Source organism: Harmonia axyridis, chromosome 2 (assembly GCF_914767665.1).
Source record: "Harmonia axyridis chromosome 2, icHarAxyr1.1, whole genome shotgun sequence".
Taxonomy (NCBI): domain Eukaryota; kingdom Metazoa; phylum Arthropoda; class Insecta; order Coleoptera; family Coccinellidae; genus Harmonia; species Harmonia axyridis.
In genome coordinates this window covers 30,755,761-30,779,592 of record NC_059502.1, presented here as the reverse complement: position 1 = coordinate 30,779,592, position 23,832 = coordinate 30,755,761, and the positions used below count along the sequence as shown (strand labels likewise).

The 23,832-nt window shown below is 34.7% G+C and overlaps 1 protein-coding gene across 2 annotated transcripts in view; it reads left to right on the top strand.

Moving 5' to 3' along the window:
* LOC123674002 (dual specificity protein phosphatase 22) overlaps positions 1-15,648 on the top strand; it is a 54,559-nt gene extending 38,911 nt beyond the window's left edge. For both annotated transcript variants that reach the window (XM_045608803.1, XM_045608802.1), the window contains exons 5-7: positions 3,629-3,792; positions 5,994-6,151; positions 15,378-15,648. In XM_045608803.1, coding sequence (XP_045464759.1) covers positions 3,629-3,792; positions 5,994-6,151; positions 15,378-15,538 — 483 coding nt within the window. In that variant the 3' untranslated portion in view covers positions 15,539-15,648. The remainder of the gene's footprint in view (positions 1-3,628; positions 3,793-5,993; positions 6,152-15,377) is intronic.
* The last annotated feature ends 8,184 nt before the right edge of the window (positions 15,649-23,832 follow it).

Below are 23,832 nucleotides of genomic sequence, written 5' to 3'. Positions count from 1 at the left end.
TTTTTCCGGCGTGACCATCGAAACTGACACAACAATTTTGAGTCATTTTGATATGGAAATAACTGCACATCATATTCTGAAAGTACCGATATTGCACTAAGTTTCGAACAGGAAATTCTCGATAATTCCTTCTTCCACATCTCCAATTCACATTCATCGGTTATTTCGGTCTATTTCATATAATTTTGATAATTCTTGATAATGTTTGAAAATCCTGGTCATATAATAATAATAATAATTGACTTTATTCCCACAATACAAGATCAATACAAATAATTTTACAAAGAAAAAAAATAACCTCGAAAATGTGAGAATAGGCGGAGTCCAGTAATGCACCTAAGTACATCTCCTGTTCAACTCAACCTAAACAAAATATAACAAATTTCATTAATATTATCTAAGAAATCTGGTACCCAATCGGAAAATTCGAAGCCAGATTGCTTCGGAACCTTTTTGCGAGTAGCATAATTGAATATTTTTTATGACCGAGCAATCCCAGCATCAGTCGGCAACTTCTCAGCTATAGGAAGTATTTTTGTAGGACGTGTTCAACCATGATACTTGATGTTCAACTACTGAACTATGTACTACCTGGTGGCAATAAAATTCGAATTTATTATTATTAGATACAATAAGAGTTGAGGTAATAAACCTATAAACTCAATACAATATATAAAAGTAATTCAAAAAAACTAAATTAAAGAGTTGAGGCACACCTCGAGGCACACTTATCATAGCGATTCTTAAAGAAATTAACTGATGGTGCAGTCACTACGTCAGATGGCAATCGGTTCCAGCTCTCAAATATTCTGTTTGATAAAAAGTTCTGTCGAATAGTAATCTTAAATTTTTCCTTGCCAAGCTTGTAAGGGTGGCTTCGTAAATGATTTTGGTTTCTCTTGAACATCAACTGCAGATCAGCATCAGCACAACCGTGGACAGCTCTGTAGGTTACAATGAGATCACCTCTCTCACGTTGCCGCTCAAACCTGGGGATGTTCAAGAGGTGGAGTCGTGTATTATAGTCTGGGCGAGTACAAGTGCGTTGAATAGCCTCCAATGCATCCATATCACCCTTGAGTTAAGGCCACCAAGCTGGGCCGGCAAACTCAAGAATCGGCCGGACATAACATAAATACAGAAGCTTACACGTCTTTAAGCTGCAACCATGGAAAGAACGATATAATGAGTAGCTCTATTAAGTACATATAGATGTTATATGGCTGGACCAGGAAAGATTGTATGGTTATCTTTCAAAAGCAATGGCCCAAGAAATTCTTTCTTTATTGAAATATTGCCGATCAGGCAATAAATGATGTAGGATAATGATGAACGAAAATCCATTTGGGTGGGGGTCTGCAGTCCTAAAGTCCCCGCCTAGTTGCGATAGTGGTGGGAATTCGGAGAACATTATCTGGATACGTTGTTCTTGTATCTGGACACCATGTATTCACAGAAAACTTTGAAGTTGTAAGAAACTTTTTGCTAAACATCTATCACTAGAGACATGCAACTAGATTCATCTTCACGATTGAAATATTTTAAAATGTAAATCTTCGACGTTCGAAGGTATCTACACAAAAATGTGACCCGTTCAAAAACATATAATCGAATTCCTAAAAAATATTCGTTTTATGGTAAACGTGTTTGATTCCTAGCTTCTATAAAAGCTCACGGATTATTATCAAACCAATAACGTGTACCTAATAAAAAACCAACAACATCTCGTGTGAACTGAACTGAAAAATTCTATCGAGGAAGTTTGCATTATAATATTGATAGAATAATTTTTTCCTTTCTTGAATTTCCCTTCGGATATCAGAGAAATTGGGGTTTCGGTTCGAACATAAATTCAATTCTAATGAGCGCAAAATATCGGCAAAATTAGAATAGCTTATTTTTGCAGAGCAGGAGAAAAATAAAAGGGTTACTAATAACATTCCATATCTTACAAACTGTGATTTCGGAAACGTATGTTTATTCAGACTTATTTCTTCAATAACCTTCATCTCTCTACCTACTTTTTCAATATTTTCATAAGAAATCTCGGAGTCCCTTGAAGGCAGCATATCTGGAGTTATTTCCTCGGGGCACTCGAATGTCCTTTCAAATAAATGGAAGGGTATAGAGTTCCCCCGTATTGAAAGCTCATTTTAGAATTTACGTCATTCCTAGGTGGAGTAGTTCCTCAATCTGATTAATTTGAGGGGCGTGACGTCTGCTTTTCAGGTGAAACACACCTTGATGCTATTAAAGAAGTTGTTTGTATTTCGTATTAGTCAACAAGATTCCTTCCTTAATCAATAAGAACTGATTCTAATTGAATTTGCTCGTTCTGAAACTGCTTCGTATGATTGATTGAACATTCGTCTTAGTAATTATGTAGCGAAATTCTATTATCAATTTTCTAGGGAAAATAATTAATGACACAATATTGTCGCCAAAATAATATCAAATATTAATATTTAGCTTGTTGTCTACTCTTGATTTTGAAACCATATTTTCCATCGTGCATTCAGATCCTGATTGTGTTGATATTGAAATTAATACCTGAATAATACAGATATATGTTTAGCTGCATGAAAAGTTTCGATGGTTGTTGTCTATGGTTCGATAGTTGTATCAAACTATGTTAACATTTTTGTTCAGAATACGTCTTAGCAATTCCTCTTGAATCGTCCAACGCCAGAACAACGCTTCAAATAGCTGGGGTGAAGCAATGAAGCGACTATTTCAGGCGCAGCTATTTGAGGGGCGGCAATTCGGCTCAGTTTGCTGGCTACCTTTTCATATTTAATCTATGATTCTTACGAACAACATAAGGTTATTCTACTCCGCTGCGTTTGTCATCATTCCGTGCAATGAAAATCTCCAAACCGACTTTACTAAGCCGCCTGTATAACACTTGGCAGCCCAAGCAATTTAGACACAGAATTTCGTATAACTCTCATTGAAAGAGGAATGACATTATTATTTATTTCATAAAGACAAAAAACAACACTACCTTTGCTTTTGAATTATTTGAAATGCGATGTTTACACATTCAACATATAGAAAATTCCTACGATTTTGCATTCGAAACTAATTATTGTTTTCAGCAGAACACATGTTTGTAATACCAATTAGTTTTCAAAGCAATACTACAACTTTGCATGCCCTACCTCCCTTTGTATCTTGGGGTGTGATTGGTAATCAATCTTCGATCGTATGCAGTGTCATGTGGATATGAAAATCAGATATATTCTATATTCTTACGCATTATTCATTGGCGTCGAAGAAATTCAGGAATAAATAAAATACCTACAGCGACAAAAACATAAGATTAATAGATAAATAGTCATACATTTTGTTTTATTCGATTCGACTTTTCTGGATTAGCAGTGACGTGGAGTAGATATTATCCTGACTTCACGTCAGTGCTTTTTAAAGTTTTTACATAATTCTGATGACGCGTTCAACACTAAATTTCACATGAAGCTTGAAATTGTTAACTCAATATTTTCTTCTTCTTCCTCTTTTCAATAGGACTGTGTCCTGTTTTTTTCTGCCTTCTTCCTATCATATTTTCCAAAGTGTATATATTATGTTATTTGGTTCTTTTAGATAATCATCTCTATTATATTTGCAGGAACGTAGAAGACTCAAAGAGAGATATCCCAGTTTGGCACTGGTTAAGGCGGATCGGGAGCAATGTATGCTAATGTTGGAAAATTATGAAGAACTTTTGCAGTCAAGGTCAATTTGCGAAGGTCGATGTGCCTTGGGCGAGGAGTGCCCTACAGGTCTATGCCGGTGAGTTGAATACCAAATACTAATCATTTCTGGAAAAAAATTTTATGATTATTTATTTCAATTTCATTATGATCGTCCTCGATTAAGAGTACGAGAAATATTTCATAATATTCCTTATTGTCAGTTCATAGAGACTTCTGATGTAGCTTTCAACTGACGTTGTAAATGAGTTGAGGTTCCAGAGATTTTTCTGAATAAATCAAAAAAATTGCTAATATACATTTCATAAACAAAATTTGAAATTTCAAAACTTCGTATAGGTGAAATATTGACAAAAAAACTTCTCAATCGAGTCAAGAGTTTTTCCACAAATTGTTCTGGATGGATCAATGGGGAATATCAGGTTATTTTTTGAGATTTTCCAATTTATATTATTGTAATACTCCGTATAAATCAAATATTAATGAGAAATTGCCAAATCTAGTCAAGTTCGCTTTGTGCAGCGTACTTTTGAATGTCTCCAAACATAAAATCTAACGGTGTTAGGTATGTTGAACTAGGAGGTCGGGAGCTTGGACCATATGTTCAGAACCATCTATCTGGAAAATATTATTCTGATAATGATTTGGTGGTACTCAATCATGTTGAAATATTATGCCATTCGTGTTAACTTGATTCAAGAGATTAGGGGGAGCACTCTACAAGAAATAGGAAGTCATGAAAAGTGGTACTCAAAACGTCACACAAATCGTTTTTTAGACGTCTTTGATTTCGAAGTATGAAGATTTGCTTTTTCACAATTCTTCAATGAAACACAGTTGATAAGTAGATTTATTAGTAAATTATTCACAGTTTTCTTCTTGATTTATGAATAGGCAAATATTGAGATTGATTTTTTTTTATTTTCTCCGGTTAATACTGGAATTTAAATAATATTAATTCTCCCGTGCATGTATCTGGACAAACGTTGTAGAAAAATAAATTAACATTAATAAATAATGCCACAAAGAGATTTGAGTCAATCACTGAAATTTTATCACTGAATATGCGAAAATTTGGCTCAATAATCTTCGAAAAATTTTAATTTCATGGATAAATTGGTATACTGCGTTCTGACTCATGCAATCAGTCTTCAGTAGTTCAAAATTATGGTGCATGTATTTTCTGCAGTGGCAACGCAAGGGTGCGGCAGTGGGGGGCTGGACCCTCTTACAATTCTACTGGCCCAACCTAAAATTTGACATACTAAGGGTAAAATAATTACAAGATTAGCAGAACTATAATTTCGATTACTTTGGCCCCCCCAAAAAAATTCGGCCACCTCTTGGTCACCCCTGTTTTTGAAAGCTGGAGTCGCCACTGATTTTTCGCTAAAAACACCCTGATTTGATTACCTGTTTTGAATCAGTGTAGCGATCTTCTGAATTCAACCAAAGCTTGGACTCATATTTATATGTATGCTTGTCCGATTTCACCAATATTTAGTACATACACATGCACTCATTGCAACGCTCAGTCTCAATTCTGTTGAGGTGGTCTGTGTCACCTTGGAGAATCTCATTTCTCATTCCAAGTTACCTCAACTTTTGTCATCTTCAAAGGCTAAATAATTGTGTAAAGGGTGTTGCAAATTCAACAGCCTGTGACTATTCCACTCTTATTCTATAGACGACCGGAAGCCGAAGGAAATGGTTCAAAAATAAAATTGTCGTTTCTCTTTCAACGTGCAGTCAGTCGCTGACTGTATTATAGAAGATTTAAGAGTATGGGCATTGTACATTGTTCGCTACTTACTGAATTTAGGGCCTATCTATCATTCTGCATCTGATGATCTGTTAATATTTACGCTGAAAAGTCTCAAACCTTATATCTAACATAACTTGTAAAATCGTGCTCTTAGTCTTTCACTACATCCCGTCGGCTCACCTTTTAACTGGTTGCATACGTGTTTTTGATACCCACTGAAGGATTTTCAGATCATTAAAACTCATGCTAAGGTCAGGTATTTCAATTCACTCACATAATAATCACAACTAGCTAAAGATATGTTCAAGAAAAAGGCAATTTGTGAGGAGTAATCTATCGTTTCTTTCTCATTAGATTTGTTTTTAATATTAAATTCTTCTTTCGAGTAGTTCTATCTGCCTCTTTTTCAGTTTTCGCAATTTTTTTCTTACGAATATTTCTTTCTTGAAACTTGCTCCTTTGATCGATAACCCGAATCTTCTTGAGTGATTTTGTTGACAATTAAATATTTAAAGGTCCACCCCACAGCGAAAGAGGTCAAGCCGTAATTCCGTCCGGTCAAAGTCCGAAATTACTAGAAGTCCGAGCACAATGAGCAATAAAAGCACGAGCAGTACCCCTGCAAACTCTTCCAGACCCAGGTCTGGCCCACCAGGCCTCAGGAGTTATACCGGTAAGCACCACGATATCTTTTCCCCTATTTGTGTGTGTGTGTGTGTTTTTATCATATTGGGACATGGAAAATTGAGTAAATTTTTCTATGTAGCATATAGGCGTATATGAGGACTGAAAGGACGATATATCACTCTTGCTCTCTGCTTTCAATTCACTCGAATATTTTGAAAATTTCGAAAATTTGCCGATCTCGATTGCTTTGTATCGAAGTAAGACGAAATGCATAATAGTAAAGTTACAAAAAATTAACAACTCAGATCTTTATGTTTATTCAATTCGAATAACGTTTTACATACAGCAACAAGTGATTAAATTTTCAAGTTTATACGTGTGAGGGAAACATTCAGTTGTCGAGAATGTGCGGACACGTTGAAATTATGAAACAAAATTTTAGGAAACTTTTTGAAATCATCGAAATGGCTGAAGTGAAAAAAGTGAAAGAATAATCCGCTTAGTTTCTCTAATTAATTACTCAAGGAATAATCTTATTTTGGAGTTTCGTGTAGAAGTAGTATATCCTCAAGTACTATACCGATGGATGAATGAATGTGAAAATACCGAACAAGAGTTTATGAACTGGAATAGCTGATGAAGGCTTATAGCTCGTACTGACACAGAAATATCAGCACCTAAGCCATCGCTTATCAGTATTTTGGAGAGTATTGTAGGATATTATTCTTTTTATCACTGGATGCTGTTTCTCATCGACTCTGGTGAGAATTTCAAGTTGGTCCAGAAATGGAATCAGTTGATTATATCACTTAATGTATGATATCCTATCCAGTCAAGGGTGACAAAGTGACAAATGTGGCGATTTGACAGAGAGCACTATGTTCATCACAATATAGGTTTTATGATATTAAGCTATACTGCATATGGTAGTAGATCACTACTAGTTTTCATTAGAGGTTAACTTACTGGTGCATAGGGCTTTATTTTCACAAGATAATTCCAGATCACATATTTTACATTTACCTTGACCCCAAAAAATACCTGTTCTATCGTCTATCTATTGGGCCATTGGGCGTGCCTAGTATAAGAATTATTGCAAACTGTCGAACTTATAGTTTCCTTCAGACGATATCGACCACCTCATCAGAATTAAACCTTGGGGTTCCTACAAAAAAAATCTGAGTCATAAATAAATGTTTTTCCAGTATTGTATTGTTTTCAAACCTGAATTCTATAGTACCTAATTCACAAAGTAAGAGGCACTGAAAATATGTATTAAAATCGGATGAGCATATATGGATGTTTTTTAGGGAGTATATTATTAAGCTATAAATAATCCAGTTCGTTCATCACAGTATACAATTCCATGTGAAATAATACAATGCGAAGATTCCTCGGTCGTAGAAGTTGAAAATAAATATCCCGCCTGTGTTTTCCTATTGGATTACTCCATTATTCAAATGGAATCTATTCTGCCATTCCCTATCTGAGGTTCTCTCTTTCAAATCTGGGTTTTATCGAATGGCATCCTGCCAAGTTCGTTTTTAACGAGGCAGATCATCCGAGTTTCGCAGTGTTTTTCAATTAAGTTTTTTAGAGGAGGGAGAGATATAAATATGTATTTTTTATCACAGTTTTCCTGTTCTACTGCCATCACATTTATGTAACTATGTATACTTTAGTATTTCAGATTTCGCTTCTATGTTTAAGTGTCTTCAAAGTTTTTTATTCATATGCCGAAACGCATTCCAACAAATGTAACATTTCACCTATATACAGGGTGATTCACCGCGATGGTCTATCAGACATTTATGGAAAACTATTCATAATTTTTTTCTGCAAATTTGAATGTTGGGGTTTAAGACAATGATTTTTCTCCCTCAAATATTCTCAGAACTCTTCAACTATCGGTTATACCGAAAATAGACTACTACTTTCTCATTTCAAATCGCACACCCAGTATGTTGCATTAGATATGCAGCAATATGCCATACCTTGGATAAAAACTCAACGGTTCATGAGTTAATGGGATTCTTATAAAAAAATAGTGGTGACAAAGACTCACATTTTTTTTGATATTTCTGCAAAAAATTTTTTTTTACGAAAAACCTTTGTCATTTTCGATTCGGCAAATACGTAGTATTATAAGACTTTGCGATTTGGACCAAAAATGTACAGGGTGTTCATCAGAAGATCATGAACTTAGATAATTCTAATTCATCAAAACTCTGGAAACATTGAAAAAAATTTTTTGGTTTATGGATTTCTCAACAATCCCAACGAACAATTAATTACAATTCATGAAATATCAAATTTAGTTATCAAAACCTCGAATTTCAGTTTCTTTCTCTGTTTCCAGAGTTTTGATGTGTGTTTTCTGGAAGTCACAGACTAGTCCACACAGTTAGAATTTTTCGGTTTTGCCTCATAGTTCTTCCTCGTTAAGTTTTGAAGTATTCAGTTCAGATATGTGGTTTGTTTAAGTTCCCCCCTTTCTTTATACATAGTATTGACTAAAATTTTAAAGAATATAGGTTCTAATTGGAAAAATCTTGAGTTTTGATGAAATTGAGTTGTCCAAGTTTATGGTCTTCTGATAAACACCCCCATTAACTTTTTTCACCCTGAATTTATTCCTGAATGTGCCATTTGAAATAAATGAAGTAGTAATTTGTTTCCGGTATAAACGGAAGTAGAGATCTAAAAATAAGTGGATTTGAAAATATTTTAGGGAGAAAGATGATTATTTCAAACCTCGACATGCAAATTTTCAGTTTTCCAATAAATTTCATAGAAAGTTACAAAATTTTGTTTTTGAAAATGAGTGATCTGTTCTTCGATCATTTTAATATTTCAGTATGGTATATTTTCACATTGGCAAACCTTCCAATGCACCAAAAATTGATCGATCTGTTCTCTGTTGAATTTGATTTACAGCGGCACAGACCCATGTTAATCGATGCATTTCGAACTCATCTCGGAACGCTTGAAAAAGTGCTTTAACATCCGGCTTTTCCCCAGAGGCGACAGATTTAACAATACCAATTTAAATTCAAAGGGCACAAGCTCACTTGTACTGAATGTGTAATGGATGGATCGAGTTTTTCAATATTCTCCAATTCCAGTGATGAGAACAACTTATCAATTTATAGGGAGTTGAATTATGTAGAAAAGTATTGTTTAAATCCGGATACCGATAAAAATGCAGTATATGATCAACATCATAACCAGGGTTTTTCATTGAATGGTTTCATTTTGATATTGAAAACAACCAGTACATTTTGAGAGAAATCATTGATTATTTCATTTAAAAGAGGAAAGCAAGCCGATGGGAGGGGATATCACCCAAAAAGCTGTCACGGCTACAGTTGCAGCACCATATCCTTTTGGTGAAATTTTCCATGACTAATTCGCACACATGTGGTTGTGTAGTAAATCCGAAATTTGGAAATTATTGAAATTATCATAGTAAAGCGGAAATTTGGAAATTATTGAAACTATTGAAATTATTGGGATCATTATTCAGAAAGAATATACTTTAAATTCAAAAGAGCGATAGCGACTTATGTAAACTGATCTTATCTTGGAAGCAGGATATATTTTTTATCGATTATTGCTTTTCTTAGTTACCGTCTCCAGACGTATCGAAACCACGTTGGTGAAATCAATATATTTTTCACGGATAAGAAAGAATAAACTAAATATTGGCTTATCTGAGTTCGATACATGCGAAAAACCGTCATGGTCATTCTCAGATGACACAGCAAAAAGTTCGTTAGGCAAAGTAGAAGTATGTTTCTAGCTGAGACAGCAGAAAAATTTGCTTGAGCTGGTGGGGTCTGTTGACGAAAATGAAGAAGGAATGATGAGGCTTAAGTTTTTTAGTCAGTATCGCTTAGGGTCTCTTATTGAGAAGGGTTGAGAATACGAACGTCGGTCGCGAAACCGGACTTAGAGCAAAACAATTTCTTTTCAAGATTAGAGTAATATTTTATGGGGATAAGTTAAATAGATGGTAAATTGGTATATGAGTGAGTTTTCGAGATTTTAAGTATTCAAGAAAAGGGATTGTTTTGGCTCTGAGAGAGGAAGAATTAGGTCAGAAATAGAAAAACAGGGATTATATTTTTTGGGATAAAGTTTAGAAATTGTATTGGTATAAATTAGATTAGATCGGAGTGCGCGAATCGGGAGTTAAAATATTAAAAGAGGAATTACACGTTTCGAGTGAACAGTTTGAAGAAATTAAAACTAGGTTTAGGCAGGGCCTATAATACACACCTAGCATCGCGGGATAAGGGCAAGTTTTTTGGCTATTTTATTTTTATTTCTTGATTTTTGAATACTTTTTCGATGAAAATAAGTTTATTTGAGGAGTCCCGATTCTCCCAAGTTCAAAGTTGGTTATTTTGTTTCTTTTGTTTGAATAACAGATTATTTGAGACATTTTTTTTATCATAAAATTTTTGCCGTTGAGTCAAAAATATAGAAATTTCGTGGATATTGTAATTTTGGGTATTTTTCTTTTTTTTTTTTCTTTATTATATTTAGTTTTTAAATTTCAATCGACTTTTATTGACCCAGTAAACTAATCCTGTCCCTAGAGAAAGAAAGTCAACTAAAAAGACCTGTCCATTGAAGCGACGGGCCGGACTTACACATAACATCTTGTGAATTTACATAATTATTAATTCTCCGAGACCTCTGGAAAGCCGCTCTTGCAGGGGTTAAAAGAACATCTCAACCGGAGATAAGTGAACGTTGGTCAACATTCTCTGACCAACCCGTTCATGACAGTTGTATTCTTCCAGCTTAGGCAAAATGCCTGTTCTTGAATCAAAAAATCCACCTCATCCCAGGTCGATGTCCTCCATCTCTTTCTAAGACGACCAACACTTCGCCTCCCTCTTAGTGACTTATCCCTTGCAGTCACCAATCTATCCTCCGTCATTCGTCCTATGTACTAGTTCCATTCCGCTTTACCCCGTTTCAACTACTTGTTATTATTTTCTGCCCCCACATGTCCTTTTGATATTTCCACACCGTTCTCAATGTTTCGCCTGCTATATGTCTTTACGGACAGTCTACGATGTATGTCTTGATGGTCTGATGATTGTCTTGTAAAATGCGGGTCTTGTTTTTCCATATCGCGTTGTTTAAACATCCTGTCACCTTATTGGTCCTGGCGACTTGCTGTCTTATTTCCTTTTCCACGTTCCCATAATAGACAAACTCACCCAGGTAACTAAATAATGACTCCTGTTTGATAACCTCACCGGCAACCCAGTTTGCATCTTGCTTTGACGTGGTCATACACTTTGTTTATTCCACTGAGATCAACATAATGAACTCTCTTGCGATTGTATTGAAGACGACATACAGAAGTATCTGGAGGTCATCTCCATTTTCGGCTACTATCATTACATCCTCTGCGTAACGAAGTATTTGAATTTCCTTGTCACCCATTTTCTTCCTCTGAGTATTCTTCAATTCTTCTGATAAATTCAGCCATTCCTTGTCTGTTATCATTATTTATTGGGATGTATTTTGTTAATTAGCCGTTGTTTCGCGCTTTCGCTGTATTGTTTCGATATATCTTCTAATGTTTGGGTGATATTTGAATCATATATATTTCTATCATATAAAATATGTAATACATCTTCGGTCGAGTCTATGAAACATACAGGGTGATTCCGGAGGAGACCGTCAGATTTTAGGAGAAGTTTACACTGGACAAGGCAGTTTCGAAACAATAATGTTTGGTTTAGGGTTGGGGGCCTTTATTGAGAGTCTACAGGGTGATTTGTCCGATTCGACTAATTTTTCTTTTATTCATAACTTTTGTATGGCTCCATCAATATGGATGAAATTTTTAGTGTAGAACAACATGATTGTCTACATTCAATAATTCCAACACTTTCTCAAAAATACAGGGTGGGAATCATGATAAGTTCAGGTTAAATTTGCAGTTGAAAAAACACCCTGTACATTCCGTTTTCAAAAATTCACTACCTGCTTAAGATTCTACCATGAGTGTACATTACTGGAGCGTTTTCATTTTTTTTGACACACGTTTTCCTAGAAATTTTTTTTAAAGATGAACAATATCGTTATTTCGCTCCAAGGCAGTGAGAATATTCTCAACTAGATAGTAAAGCTGTATCGTCCAATGATACAAAGCTCTTCCTGAGTTCTGAAGTAGTTTTTCCAAAGGTGTTAAATTACAAGATCTGGATGACCTCTTCGAAAAATAACACAAATTGAAAACTTTTCTTGCGAAATTACGATTGTTTTCTTGATTCTGTGGCACATAGTGTCGTCTTGTTGGAGATAAATGACGTCCACATCAATATCTTTCAATTCTGGCCACAAAAAATCATTTATCATAGCTCGGTAGTGCAATACATTCACCGTAATAATTGCGCTAGACTCATTTTGAAATAAGAAAGTTCCAATCACACCACCAGTCTAAAATCCGCATCAAAGGGTGACACGTTGAATATGTAGAGTCTTTTCAACAATCATTCTTGAATTTTCCGTGTACCAAACGCGACAATTCTGCTTATTGACTTAGCCTCCGAAGGAAAAAGAAAAGGCACTCATCACTGAAGATGATTTTTCGATGAAAATCCGTATCATTTTAATGCATTTCAAGGACCCAATCAGCGATGATACGACATTGTTAGTGATCGATCGGCTTGAGTTCTTGTGTTAACTAAACTTTAAAAGCCTCATACCTAAATCTTTATGCAAAATACTGTATAATGTCATTCTGTGGAATGCATTATTCTCAAGACCGACGAGAATTCGACAAACCTGAGTTTTCACTATGTGCTACAGCAGCAATATTCGCTCTTGTTCTTGAGTGACGCAAGCGCTTTCGATCCTTCACATCACTAACTTGTCTTCACCAGTTTCACTATAGCTTTCGAAAAAATGATTCACGATAACCCAAAATTGCTATGACTTCCTGATTTTCGCCATTTTTATAGTGAATTTTAACAATTTCAGTTCGTTTTTGAAGCATGTATCTTCCCATTTTTAGTAATGGTGTAGTTGTTTCTGCTGAATTGTCAATTGTCAGACAGCTTCAAAGTGAAAGCTGCTCGGTAGCCAGCTACTCAAAATGAAAACTCTTATTGGAAAACCCTTTATATTTCCAGAAATCAGAAAATTATGACACTTTACATATACCTATATATTCATGAAAAAAAGTCCATTTCTAGAGGCCGGTAAACCGTCATTTTTCCGGAGCGGCATTTTCTACTTTTTCCGAGAAATCCGAATTCCTAGAAAAATGTATCAAATATTTTTTTTAATTCCAAAGAAATTCACAGTTGATTTTTCATATCAAATTAGCTGATGTTCACGGTGGGCGCATTCGAGTCAAAAATAATGGTTCATCTGCATCATCCGATTGTTTTACTCAATCATCTTGAAGAAAAAAAAAACAAAATGTTCGAATTTCAGTCGAAATTCAACAGAAAAACCTGAAACCACAGGGCCAGCTCTAGACGGGTGGCAAATATTGGAGGGCGGCATTTTCTACTTTTCCAAGAAATCTGGATTAGTAGAAGAACGTATTATTTTTTTTTTTTTTTTACTTTCAACGAATTTCACAGATCAAACTCACTAATTTTGATTACCATACCATTGCACAAGAGCGTAGAAACGGGAGGGGGTACTGGGGGTAATTATCCAATCCTCCCCCCAAGAATTTCAAAATATAAAATTTCAGGAATCGCGCAATGACGAAGAATGGAAATTTCTCCATGAAATGAACCAATAATGGTCATTTTACTTTCCTTTGAAATCGACACGTCAGTAAAAAATCGGACCCCTTTACGGTTTATGAGTTTATTATCGCTTTCAAGATGAGTACTTTTATTACACTACGAGTTCGTCTTTGTCCGAGGTTTATTAATTTCCTTTATCTATCCGCTTTCTCGGCATTGCCGATTTGCCATATGTGATTTTTGCATTCGTCATCGGTATACACTTACCCGTTGTGTTCGGTTTTTTGTATCATTCTCGTCACAAAATTTCAATACTGTAGTTATCAAAGAACTGAACAGAGTAATTCGGTTTTGAATTGACTCTACAGGGTGTTCCTAAATTGGAGGTAGAAATGAAAATGGCAAATTTCTCGGATCATTTTAAGAAAAAAGTCGTATAACATGAGTCCGCAAACGCTTTGTTTTTGAGATACAGGTGTTAAAGTTCAAGTTTTTCTCTCATAGCACCTTGAATGCAAATCTACAGGGTGATTTTTTTCTGGAAGGGTGCCCGCTTCTCTCCTTCAGAATAATTTTTTTGTAAACCACTGGTAGTTTAGAAAAATTTAAAAAGAAACTCTGGTTGAATACTACACTTTTAGCTTCTCTGTAGTTTTGTCGTATCTGGAATCGATTTTGAGAAAAAAATTCAAACAATTCTCTATAGTTATTCTCAAGAAAATCCAAATAATTGTAAATATTAAGTTATGTAGATGTGATAAATAAATCAATTATAAGTTTTGGTACTTATTTATCAACTCTGTAGCAAAGATTAATAAAGATTCGATAAACTGGTTAAGCATCACAAAAAAGTAGTACTACAAGAAAAACCCTGTATCTCGAAAACAAAGCGTTTGAGCGTTTTTCCTTCGTAACTCCAATTCAGGAAAAACCAGTATAAGATAAGAACAATCGAATTGGTTATGAAAAAATTTTATATCGAGTAATTTGGTTCAAACTTTGTTATTAAACCTCTTTTTCTCACATTATAGCTTTAAGTAAACAATGTGGTCACAAAATTTTTTTTCGATTACCCCCACCCAATAAAGAAAAAGATCTACGCCCTTGCCTTTGTTTGCATTTACATCAAGAATGTCGGCAATATCTATTCGAATCGAGATTCGAATTAAAAATAATGGTTCATCCGCATCATCTGATTGTTTTACACAATAATCATCTCAAAGAATAAAAAATGTTCGTACGTTTTATGAGTCAAAACTCAGCAGAAGAATCTGAAACATGAGTTCAATAAATCACACTTAATACACTTTTCCTTTCCTAAAATACTTTTCATAAAAAAGTGTAGAAGTTCCCACAATAAATCTACAAATTCAATAATGTCGTATAGTACGCCTTACACATAGAAAACCAATTAATACTCATACTTTTCATACTCTAATGAAAATGAACCTTCATAAATAACAAAAATTAATTACTATTGTTTGCATTCATATTAAAAAAATATATCAAATCAAAAAGCGATCTTTTTTATTGTAGGATCAACACCACCATCTAGATCTGGATCTAGAGTGGAATTATCTTCTGGTTCTCGAACAACGCCTTCCACCCCACAAGGAAGCCCACCAATTTCGCCGAAAAGATCTCTTAAAAAAACCATATCGGTTCCACTAGCCGTACATGAAGACGAGGACTTATAGCAGAAGGTAGTCAATAGTAATTCAAGGCAATATTCAAACGTTGATCATAGCCAAAAATGAAACAGAAACTCTTTCTTCTTTCTTGTAGAAGTACAAATTGTAAGACACCATTTATAGCGTTGTCATTTTAATAATCCCTCAACATATCTGGAAGAACAAAGCAGATAAGTACCTGTCGTTCGGTACTAATGCTACCTTCTTCGGATCAATTCATGATTCTTATTATGAGATGTATTTTGAATTTCGTTTCAATTTTTCGTAATATCGAAACAAAATACTTCCCAATAGAATTCAATCAATTCCTTTTATTATTGATTTCTGAAAATTTGGGGATAACTGCTGTAGGTATATTCAACTGCCCTAATGTTTAAGCCTCCTCCTATTTTATAAAAACCCAATATGTTTGGATAATTTTAAATGGAAGAAGAAAGAGCCTATTTTTATATACCCTTACAAAAGGAAAGAGCAATAAATGTGAAGAATCAGATATAACTCTTCAAAAAAATCATCATCCATTTGTTATGTTATATTCTAGATGAAGACAAGTGAAATAATTGGTGACATGTGTATGAACGTAAATTAAAACGGTCATTTTCAATAACATAATCAAAACTTCGTCTACTTATATGTTCAAAGAGAAAAGTTCAAACGATGATGTTTAAAACGCATAAGCTTTTTCGCATTTATGCGTGTTTTTTCAATTATCTTATGGAAGATAATGAATTTTATTAACGGAAAAATTTCTTGTATTTTTATACATCTAAGCGAATATTTCCCATGATTTTGACAAACAGCCACTAACATATATGAAGCCAATTATCCTCCAAGTACAAAATGACAAACGTATTCTATTCAAACGAACAGAAAATTTAGGATCTTAATCTATGAATGGATATTAAAGAGTAAAACCTGTGAATTCCATGTTCACTTCGTTAAAAAAGATGAGTTTCAACAAATATATAGACATGAATTTTGAATACAATAATCATTATTCTCGAAAAAATCATGAGAAATATATTCGTGAAAATGTTTTTTTGAAATTTGTATCATGTAATTGATTGATAGAGTTTATAGCATATCTTAGTATTTAAAACGCTTTCAATAACCAACTATATACCTACTTATTCCAATAGGCCACATTTTATATTGAAATAACTGGAATATGAAGAGGTAACAAGGAATTTGTTCTGTAAAAACAGATATGGGATCAAAAATAACTTAGATTTTTTTAACTTCTCATATTGAATTGAGTATCATCAATGATTGCCTGGATTATTCACGAAACTTAATTTCAATAATTTCAATTTTTTACACTAAAACTTAAAAGACACCTAATAATTCAACATTCGGAACAAATGAATTCAAGAATAAATTCTTTGTTACTTGTGGATGAATCTGAATACAACAGTGCTCAAGTAAGTTTGAATTAATTAATCAGAAAATGAAAAAATATATAGAGATATTTATACATATAAGAAATCGTTTGAAGCGCTGGTCGCTTTTTTATATTTCGTAAAATTTGAATATATCAGAAGATATACGAATATTTAACTATTTAGAAGCGATATAGATTAGCGGGAGAGTTGCATTAGGACCTCCAAAAAAATCTAGCCATTATATATAAACTTGTTAAAATTTATACACACTTATTGATTGTTATTTTGGAATATGAAGAGGAAATTTTATAGAATGAATTTGAAAGTATTGAGTTCATCTGAACTATTTCATCCAATACAGTCGAATATTATTTCCCTTCTTTGATAGGAAAATGTTCAATTTTTGATCATAAATTATTAGGATATTCCGATTGTTGGTTTCAAAGCATGTATAAATCACAATTTTCAAGAACAAAAGTATAGATGAAAGAATGCAAATAGCATTTTTTTCATATAGGTACTCATTGATTATATTGGTAATATCTTCAAGAATTCATAAGCTACTTTTGATTTCTGTAAAATTCAGTTTCCTTTATTGAAGTCGATTTTTTCTGTTTTAAAATGTTTCAATTAGATATTCCTCATTCAAAAACAATTCCATGCAAACACTATTTTTTTCGATCGAATTTCACAATTTCAAAATATTGATACGACCTATTTTGATTCAATAGCCACATTATAGTCATATTTTCAGGAGTAGGAATGTGTAGGTCACATGCACCACGGTTATTAGAGATGTAACATGATCAGAAAAATTTGAAATAAAATTAACATAACTTCATACGGGAACTATGAGGGATAAAAAATTGAATTTAGCAATATTAAATTTCATAAACAAATTTTCTTAATTAATTTTCAAAATTGGAGAAATCACATAATGTTCCTATGTGAAATGGAACAGCATCATTTTGATATTAAGAAGAAAGGAGCGGTTTAAGTCATACTGTCATCTGAAAGGGAAGTAGTACACAATTTTAAAATTTGCAAATTTTTTAATCTCAATTCTATTTAGTAGTTAGAAGATTCATCTGAAGGAATATATTTCGTCCAATTAATATAATTAGTTTTGATACAATTAGTGGCTCTAAAAAGGCTGGCTCAGCAAAAACTCGACAAGGGGAGAATTTGTGGTTCCTCAAACCATTTAAATATGTGAATTAATTGCCTACAATGTTGAGAATATCCGTCTTATTTTCGTTGCGCTTGGGAACTAATATGATCTAATTCTGTAATTGATATAAGAATAGCACATTAATTGGCGAGATGCATATTATTAGTATGTTTCCAAATGTTTTTAGATTGACAATGCAAGTAGGACAAAAAATTAACATACAGATAATTTGATTATTTATGGAGTTTTTAATTTTTTCTTTCACTGAACTTCACTTAAATAAACACTTTCATTCGTCAATCGACTATCTCAAATTCAACTTCACACTATTCTCACCGCAAGTGTTAAAACTACAAATGTTAAACAATAAAAACATACAGATCATCGTTAATCGATTAAATTTTTGGTGATTTCAACCGGGTCGACTGCAATTATCATACATATATGTATGTTTTCCCTCATAATTGAACCTGTTCAATATTTGAAGTAGATATTCAACAAGCTGACTGTAGTACTTATATGTAGGTAGGTACCTAAAAATGTACCTTCTCATATGTAGAGATATAGATATACATTATTAGAAAAAGTATTTCCTTCAAGGTCATCATCGCACATATTCTGATGTATTGTGCAATTGTTATTTGTAGTTATTCAACAGTACTGAAATACAATTTTGATTAGGCAGAAGTGAATAACTTATCGTTAGAAGTAGAAGTGCCCTTATTTATAAGATTTTTTAGGAATTTGAAATCATAATAATTGTTCTGATGGAATGATTTGATGAAAATGAAATGTTAAATCAAATCAAGTGTTTTTCTTCCTATTCCCAATTTTATACACTTTTTCAGAAACATTTCTAAGGCGAATTATTACCGAAACGTAAAAAAATGCACTTGAAGCCATGAACCAAAATACAAAATGTTGAAAAGAAATGGACTTTGATGAAAATTGGAAAATGAAAAGAAATTGACCGCGAAATTATTCCACAGGTGTTTCAAAGTGACTAATAATCCAGCACTTAACGAACGATTGAATAAGCAAGTTGAAATTAAGTTGAGAATAATTTTATCTACAGTTTACTGAAAAAATTGAAGCTAAAATAATAAAACTATGAGACTTCAAATTTTAATAAATACTGGTTGCGTTTTTTCGCACCTGATTGTAGATTAAAGCAGAAAATCTATTAAGGAATTCTCATAAAGATGAAAAGGGTTGAGGAATTCAATTCTTAACGTATAAAGCTAAAAAACGAAAAATTTTAAAACGAAAATTTCAAACCTACAATTCAGTAGAAAATATCAGATCAACAACGCTATTATAGCTAGTATCATATCATGAGAATAAGAATAATACGAGGGGCGAACAGCTTTGGGAAGTCATTTTACATTTCATAGTCATGGAAAGTTATTCGGAAGTCTTGGCAATTTATATATGATTTATGTAACTTTTCTATTGATTCATCTCTTTTTTAAAAGCTTTTCGCCTTTCGAGTTGAAATCTTGCAACTGAATATTGACATAGGGTTTGCTGGGAAGAATATGAAAAGTAAATCATCATTATTTCCAATACAATATAGCCGACAGTACAAGATGACCGACTAGTTGCGGTAAAGTGTCCTACAAAAAAATTAAGAACTCAATATTTTTGAAATTTTTGTTTTTATTTGAAAAACCGATAACGGGATGATTCGACAAATCTGCGGACAATAAACTGCATTAACAAAATATATAGTGTGCCCCATTTAAGAAACACCAACTGTGATCCAAATCTCTAAAACGGTAATTATTTTCTATGATTTGTTAATACCATCATATAAACTATAAAAGATTAAGAAAATTAAGAAAGATTTGCGTTTTGTTGCAAATATGACCTTTTTTTCTGCAATAAATTGTTATCAAAGAAAATAAGAATTTTTCAAACATTTTTTTCTGTCATAGGAGTAACGAGGGGGGGGGTGTTAGTGGGGACATAACCCCTATTGATTAGAAGATATAGAACATAGTGAGTATTAATTTTGAGAAAAAAATTATAAGTAACAATTCGAAAAAATATTTTTTTTACTGTTCATATTAATTTTTTTTTTCTTCGAAAATCCTTGATTTTTCCAAAAAAAGATAATCTGATATTAACCCAAACTAAGGTTAATTATAACCATGAAAAATTATAGGAAATCATTGGGAAGTCATCATTGTACAAATTTGGGGTACCTGTTCGCCCCTCGGAATAATCGAACCAGCATTTCAAACATGCATTCTCCCTGTTAATTGGGAAATTGAGCAATCTGGAAAACGAGAAAATGAAAAATGAGACAACGGGCTGAAAACGACGTAGACAAACGAAAGTATGAACAACGAGTGATAGAAGTTATGACTCAGACGTTATATCACAAAAAAAGGTCCTCCCACCCTTATTCCGAGCACATCGCCATGGCACACCCCGTTTCAATGGAAATGGTTTATGATGAGATGGATCTAGAAGGCCAACGCTTTCTCCCTTGCACCAGCTAAAAAGGAAGCCCAAAAGGTTCCTATTACCAGCGAACCCAAAGCCGTCAAGACACAGAGAATTCATCCAAATGGCTAGAGGATTTCGGTCACACTTGGAGCTGTCGGCTGTGTTTGCGGAATATAGAAAATGAGACAACACACTACCTAAGGGACTCCGGATTCGAGATCTTTAGAAATAGAGATTGTCCTAGAGATTTTTGCACTGAACCAGTGGCTTTGTAGGAAGGAATGGATGACTCGACACGTTTAAAGATGTCGAGTCAAAAGTCGAAAGTCAAAAATATTACACCAGTTACCTGCTTCCAGTCGAAACTGATTGCTGCATATTCTACGACTCTGAGCAGCTGATCTGTGGTAGAGTGTTTGAGACAAAACCCAATCTGTTCTTCTGAGATAATGTTCTTTAGTCTGATTATGTTGGCCAAGCGTTACTGGATGAACTTTTCGGTGACTTTCACAAATAACGACAGGAGGATGAGCAGGTGATGGTTTCAAAGGAATTTCTTGTCCTTTCCTGTCGTGGGGCCAAATATCTCTCTTCTATCTGGAAAATATATAAATTTGAGACTATAATTACACATACCTGTGGAAGATGGTAACCGTTTCTGGGTCCTATTTGAGATACCATCGGGTCCCCGGATTATTTCCCTATAGTAAAATAATTTTTCGAACTTCCTGTGATTGGCTCTATAAAGCACTCTTGGTCAAGCGTGTACTTTTCCACTTTACCTATGAGGTTAAGGTCTGCATTGGAGTTGCAGTTGGAGTTGCAGGAATTCTTCAGTTTTTTTCTTCGTCTGTGTACACTTTTCTGACGGTTGATCCGTGGATTGGTTGGATGGGCTTATATTCTGATTTCAGAACTTTTTCCATGTTTCAAATCGAATTGTCCTTTGTCGTGTGAGATCGTAGCTTTTGTATCCATCGTCATTTTTTGAACTATCTCGGAGAGCCCTTCCAAATTTCATTAGAGTTGATTTGCCGCTGTTTTATTGGCTGAATCTCTGGATCTGCGGGCTATTCTTCTTGAACCGTTTTTCTTCTTCATCAGCTTCATGATATACTAGGGTGTCGTACGTCCATGTTGCGTTGACTGGTGGTCCTTGGTCGCTTCTATCAGGGCGGAGCGAAGGGTTTCCTCAAACGTTTCTTTCGAAGTCCAATCTATTATATCTTCCTCATTCGCACAGGGTTGATGCAATTTCTAATATGCATCACAGAATTGTTGACATTTTCCACTATGGTAATGTCTAAGATATCTGTTTTTTTTTTCATGAAAAGTTATGGTATGTTTGTTGCTCTGGGGCTATTAACATACTCGTAATTTCGGGGTTCTGTGTGTAGTGAACGCTTCTAGGGTAATACCTTTGTGATTTCAGGTATGGCTATTCCATTTGGGATGTTTCGCATTGAAATCTCCTTCTACAATTGTAGTGGTGTTGTCCTAGAACACTACTAGTACTTGAAGATTTGTATCAAGCAGTGATATAGGTACCAGGTTTGCTGTAACAAGAAAAAAGCGAGGTGGATCGTTTAACGTTGTTCTGACGATACCTGTCATTTCTAGTTGTTGTAGAATGTAGAGTATGTACTGCTAGTGCATACGATTTCCCAATCTATCAGTTCCTAACGGATTTAATCTTTTTTGAGGATGATTGGTAGATCTTTCATAAACACATTCTTAGTTGTTTCTCTTTATCTATATGAGATAATTGTAGAAGCCAGCTTCGAGCCAACTATAAAGTTGACATCCTACTACTTACAAACTTCACCAGTCAACCGTGCTCCAACCCCGAATAATCTGCAAATGTACTGGCGGATTGTTTTGCCTCCTCCTCACTAGGGGATTTACAAATCTACCTAAATCGGTTGGGCCATACAATCCTTCGGAGATCACAGACATAAGTTTTCCTCCTTCGGTCGATGAAGCACACCTTTCTGCCCTAAATATTCTTCGCCAGGTATTGATGGTTTCTCTGCCAAACTTTTGAAGGAGTGTGCTAATCCCCTTTCATAACCTCTCTCCCTACTGTTCACTCGATCCTTTGAGACTTCTCGTTTGCCTTCGACTTGGCGTAGTGCAGTGATGACGTCTATCTTCAAAAAAGGAGACAAGAGTAATGCTGCCTATTATCGCCCCATCAGTTTGGTCCCGATTTTATCTAAGGCGTGCGAGAAGATCATTCATGAGAGAATCCTTCATTTTGTCATTGAAAGCCGCCTTTTACCGGACAGTCAACAGGTTTCCTACCAGGTCGTTAGGTCATTACCAACCTTCTCGAGTGCGTCAATTCCTGGTCAAAGTACCTAGATAAGTTCCATCCAGTTGACGTTATCTATTTAGATTTTTCACGAGCATTTGATCCTACTTCAAAAGGTAAAGCATATAGGGATTCGGGGCCGTCTTCTTTGTTGGATCGAGGTATTTCTTACTGATAGTCTTCCAAGTTCGAGTTGGCAAAGTTTTGTCTTCACCGAGACCAATTTTGAGCGGCGTTCCGCAAGGTTCCGTATTGGGACCTCTTTCTCTTCTCCTATATATAGCCGATTTAGCTAAGATCCTCAAATCTAATTGTTCTCAATTTGCCGATGACACGAAATTGTTCGGAAACCCTATTATTGCTGCAGTATAACTTCAGGAGGACCTGGAAGCGCTGAGCCGTTGGTGCCGGGAGTGGTAGTTGCCCCTTAACCAGGAGAAATGTGCTGTTTTACACCTAGGTTCCATCAATCCCCGTCATCATTAGTATCTTAACAATATCCCCATCAACACCTGTAGCAGTCATTGTGACCTCGGTGTGATTATTACCGAGAATCTCAGCTGGTCCGACCATATTCTCTCCACTGCAAATAGGGCTAAAAGATCTCTGTTCTTGATAAAGAAGGCCTTTAATGGATGCGAGCCTTCAACATGTGCTGTCCTGTTTAAGACGTATATCATCCGCCCCATAGGGATTTGGCCTTGTTAGAGGGTATCCACTATCCAGCGCCGAGCGACGCGCCTGCCATATGGGATTTTACGACCAAGCTATGAAGAAAGACTTTCTCTCATGAATTTACTATCGTTTGCAGACAGGATGGTTCGAGGTGATCTCATCACAACCTACCGTGCTCTTCACAGTCTCTTTGGTGCTGACCTAAGCGGCCTTTTCACTCTGAACTCCGACGGTCGTCTTCTTGGTCATGCATGTAAAGAAGAATTTTAGATCATCGCAGAGGCACAATTTCATCTCCAACCGT